This window comes from Xenopus tropicalis, chromosome 3 (assembly GCF_000004195.4).
Source record: "Xenopus tropicalis strain Nigerian chromosome 3, UCB_Xtro_10.0, whole genome shotgun sequence".
Lineage (NCBI taxonomy): Eukaryota > Metazoa > Chordata > Amphibia > Anura > Pipidae > Xenopus > Xenopus tropicalis.
Window position 1 is genome coordinate 6,879,274 of NC_030679.2, and position 4,694 is coordinate 6,883,967.

The following is a 4,694-nucleotide window of genomic DNA, read 5'->3' on the forward strand; positions in this document are numbered from 1 at the left end:
TACTGTTTTATTATTACAGAGAAAAGGGAATCATTTAACCATTAAATAAACCCAATAGGGCTGTTCTGCCCCCAATAAGGGATAATTATATCTTAGTTGGGATCAAGTACAGGTACTGTTTTATTATTACAGAGAAAAGGGAATCATTTAACCATGAAATAAACCCAATAGGACTGTTCTGCCCCCAATAAGGGGTAATTATATCTTAGTTGGGATCAAGTACAGGTACTGTTTTATTATTACAGAGAAAAGGGAATCATTTAACCATGAAATTAACCCAATAGGGCTGTTCTGCCCCAATAAGGGGTAATTATATCTTAGTTGGGATCAAGTACAGGTACTGTTTTATAATGCTACCTGCTGATAGGTCGCTATGGGTTACCAAATACAAGGGGGTCAGTGTGCCATAAACACCCCTTACACATCAGGAATAGTATGAGGAATCCTGATTGGTGTATTTCAATAAGACATAGCCTACCACCAATTAGCAGGAAGCTGAAAATAATTATTTAATAGACACAAATTGAAAATTAGCTTTAATTGGGACAAATTAATTAGGAAAAATTAAAGCTGCAAGAGGCCTAGGTTATTGACCCACTGCTGCCCAATGAAACCCTATGGAGGTGGCATAGAGAGACCACCAGGAAAGCCCCCCCCCCAGCAGCAACCGAAAGAAACAATTAAGACAACAGCAACAACAAAAGCTAATTAATTCTGAGCTCCTCTTTGCTGATTACAGTTGCTCGGCAGCAGGGATTACAAAGCTTTGCATAATGTTTCATCCGGAGAGAAATATCATATTGATTATACAGTGCGTTGCCCCTTGGGCACAAGACTCCTGATACCTGATACCCTGTGTGTGTTGTACGACACCCACTCACAATGGCATCCAGGCCAACTCTCAGTTTCACACTTCAGCGGCTGGTTTGTGAGCAGGTTATGTACAGTTCAGATTTCCTTGGCGCACGGCTCCGGATCCGAGAACACTGCTGTGTGCCCAGAACATTCCTTCTCTGTATATTTGTATTTATACATATGGGTAGGGGGTGCCATAGTGTTTCCCTTAGACAGTACAGTATGTGGGTACAGCTTATTGTGTGCCCAGAACATTCCTTCTCTGTATATTTGTATTTATACATATGGATAGGGGGTGCCATAGTGTTTCCCTCGGACAGTACAGTATGTGGGTACAGCTTATTGTGTGCCCAGAACATTCCTTCTCTGTATATTTGTATTTATACATATGGGTAGGAGGTGCCATAGTGTTTCCCTTAGACAGTACAGTATGGGGGGTACAGCTTATTGTGTGCCCAGAACATTCCTTCTCTGTATATTTGTATTTATACATATGGGTAGGGGGTGCCATAGTGTTTCCCTTAGACAGTACAGTATGGGGGTACAGCTTATTGTGTGCCCAGAACATTCCCTCTCTGTATATTTGTATTTATACATATGGGTAGGGGGTGCCATAGTGTTTCCCTTAGACAGTACAGTATGGGGGTACAGCTTATTGTGTGCCCAGAACATTCCCTCTCTGTATATTTGTATTTATACATATGGGTAGGAGGTGCCATAGTGTTTCCCTTAGACAGTACAGTATGGGGGGTACAGCTTATTGTGTGCCCAGAACATTCCTTCTCTGTATATTTGTATTTATACATATGGGTAGGGGGTGCCATAGTGTTTCCCTTAGACAGTACAGTATGGGGGTACAGCTTATTGTGTGCCCAGAACATTCCCTCTCTGTATATTTGTATTTATACATATGGGTAGGGGGTGCCATAGTGTTTCCCTTAGACAGTACAGTATGGGGGTACAGCTTATTGTGTGCCCAGAACATCCCTTCTCTGTATATTTGTATTTATACATATGGGTAGAGGGTGCCATAGTGTTTCCCTTAGACAGTACAGTATGGGGGTACAGCTTATTGTGTGCCCAGAACATTCCTTCTCTGTATATTTGTATTTATAAATATGGGTAGGAGGTGCCATAGTGTTTCCCTGATACAGTAAGAATAAAGAATCGAAGATTTTGTTTTATAAAAGACAAAACTTACCAGCTCAGAATCACTGGCGATGCTATGATCAGACAGAATATCATCCTTTTCTTTGCCAGCAGACATGGTACATGAGGAAAAATCTCTATCTCATCCTTTCAACTATAGAAACAATTACAAATATTACATATTTAGAGTCAAGAACCCACAAATGTGCTTTCTAAGTCTAGAAATGCTGTATATTATATATTGTACCCAGAGGCTCAGCAGCCCGATAACAGTAATGCCCCAGGCCTTCACAGTTGCCCCCAGCAGCTCTTGAGCGGCCATCTTTTGTGTCAGTGGCACTGCACGTGCTCAGTGGGCTCTGGGCTGTCATAGAAGCTGATTATGAATCAATTATGATGCAGACTTCACTGATTTCTATGCTGCCATGTAATGTGACTAAATTCAATCCTAATCAGCCTTGTATACTGACTGTTACATGGTTTATATACATTATATTGTGAGTGGGTCCCTAGGCACAGTTAAATGAAGATGGAAGGCTAATGGGGGCATCTTTAAAGGCACAGATCTTCCCTGCTAATGGGCTGTGAGGGCCTGGGCTGGTACAGAAACCCAAAAGATATTGATTATTAATTCTCCTTCAGCCATTATTGTGGAACCCCATCATTTTAAACCCACATAATCAATCAATTTAATGATCTGACAATTGAATGCAAGAAGGCAGATTTGCTGGGAAAGGAATTCCAGTATAGATTTGTACCTTCAGTATCTCCCATTCCCACTGACAGTAATGAAACAATTAGTCCAATTACTATTTCAGTATAGGGGGAAAGTGTGTGTAGAGCAGGTCAGAGACAACAATCACAATCGATTTAGGTTTATTCTCTTTAACAGTGTAATTATACTCTTTTTATCTGGAATAGCCCAGTTACTGGATAAACCATCTCTCTTTAAAGGGGAAATACTGGGGCTGTGGGATAGCAGGTATAGTAGGGAGAGATGGTGCCTATAGTAGCAGTGGGGGGATAATAGCCTCTGGGAAGGGACTGGGGCTGTGGGATAGCAGGTATAGTAGGGAGAGATGGTGCCTATAGTAGCAGTGGGGGGATAATAGCCTCTGGGAAGGGACTGGGGCTGTGGGATAGCAGGTATAGTAGGGAGAGATGGTGCCTATAGTAGCAGTGGGGGGATAATAGCCTCTGGGAAGGGACTGGGGCTGTGGGATAGCAGGTATAGTAGGGAGAGATGGTGCCTATAGTAGCAGTGGAGGGATAATAGCCTCTGGGAAGGGACTGGGGCTGTGGGATAGCAGGTATAGTAGGGAGAGATGGTGCCTATAGTAGCAGTGGGGGGATAATAGCCTCTGGGAAGGGACTGGGGCTGTGGGATAGCAGGTATAGTAGGGAGAGATGGTGCCTATAGTAGCAGTGGGGGGATAATAGCCTCTGGGAAGGGACTGGGGCTGTGGGATAGCAGGTATAGTAGGGAGAGATGGTGCCTATAGTAGCAGTGGGATAATAGCCTCTGGGAAGGGACTGGGGCTGTGGGATAGCAGGTATAGTAGGGAGAGAGGGTGCCTATAGTAGCAGTGGGGGATAATAGCCTCTGGGAAGGGACTGGGGCTGTGGGATAGCAGGTATAGTAGGGAGAGATGGTGCCTATAGTAGCAGTGGGGGGATAATAGCCTCTGGGAAGGGACTGGGGCTGTGGGATAGCAGGTATAGTAGGGAGAGATGGTGCCTATAGTAGCAGTGGGGGGATAATAGCCTCTGGGAAGGGACTGGGGCTGTGGGATAGCAGGTATAGTAGGGAGAGATGGTGCCTATAGTAGCAGTGGGGGATAATAGCCTCTGGGAAGGGACTGGGGCTGTGGGATAGCAGGTATAGTAGGGAGAGATGGTGCCTATAGTAGCAGTGGGGGGATAATAGCCCTCTGGGAAGGGACTGGGGCTGTGGGATAGCAGGTATAGTAGGGAGAGATGGTGCCTATAGTAGCAGTGGGGGGATAATAGCCTCTGGGAAGGGACTGGGGCTGTGGGATAGCAGGTATAGTAGGGAGAGATGGTGCCTATAGTAGCAGTGGGGGGATAATAGCCTCTGGGAAGGGACTGGGGCTGTGGGATAGCAGGTATAGTAGAGATGGTGCCTATAGTAATTCCCCTCTGCAGGAAGCCTGAGGCTCACAGGGATATTCAGCTGTTAATAAACTACAACTCCCAGCACCCCCAGACAGCCTTGGGCTGGACATCCCTAAGGTACATGAAAGAATTCTCTAATAATTCATATTCAGAGGGGCCCCAGGTAAATGTCCCTGTTAGACAAAGCTGCCCAATATTCCCCATACAACAGCATGGTTTTCTCCCCTTCTCTCTATTCTATGGAGGTCTCTCCCTTATTCCCTCACTCTCACCTGCATTCTCCCCCGGGCAGGGCTTCCCATCCTCTCACTGCTCCCCGCTGCCTTTCCCGAGAGTCTCCCCTCCCCTTGGTCCTCCTCCTCCCGCCTCTCCGGGCTACCGGCCAACTTCAGTCTCCAAAACAACTTTTGTATTCCCCGTTCCCTAGCAACGTTGGAAGGCTCACATTGCGTGCCAAGCCTCTCTCTGACGCTGACACCGGATTGGTTGATATCAGTATCCCCGCCCATCGCTGAGAATCTTGAGCAGGTGAATAGGAGGTGGTAGAGCAGCTA

General features: G+C 45.7%; 1 protein-coding gene across 2 annotated transcripts in view; it reads right to left on the reverse strand.

Moving 5' to 3' along the window:
- Window positions 1-4,516, reverse strand: part of agbl3 (ATP/GTP binding protein-like 3) — a 41,324-nt gene extending 36,808 nt beyond the window's left edge. For both annotated transcript variants that reach the window (XM_018089881.2, XM_031898553.1), the window contains exons 1-2: window positions 4,413-4,516; window positions 2,057-2,158 (exon numbers count right to left, since the gene is read on the reverse strand). In XM_018089881.2, coding sequence (XP_017945370.2) covers window positions 2,057-2,122 — 66 coding nt within the window. In that variant the 5' untranslated portion in view covers window positions 2,123-2,158; window positions 4,413-4,516. The remainder of the gene's footprint in view (window positions 1-2,056; window positions 2,159-4,412) is intronic.
- Window positions 4,517-4,694: the final 178 nt, after the last annotated feature.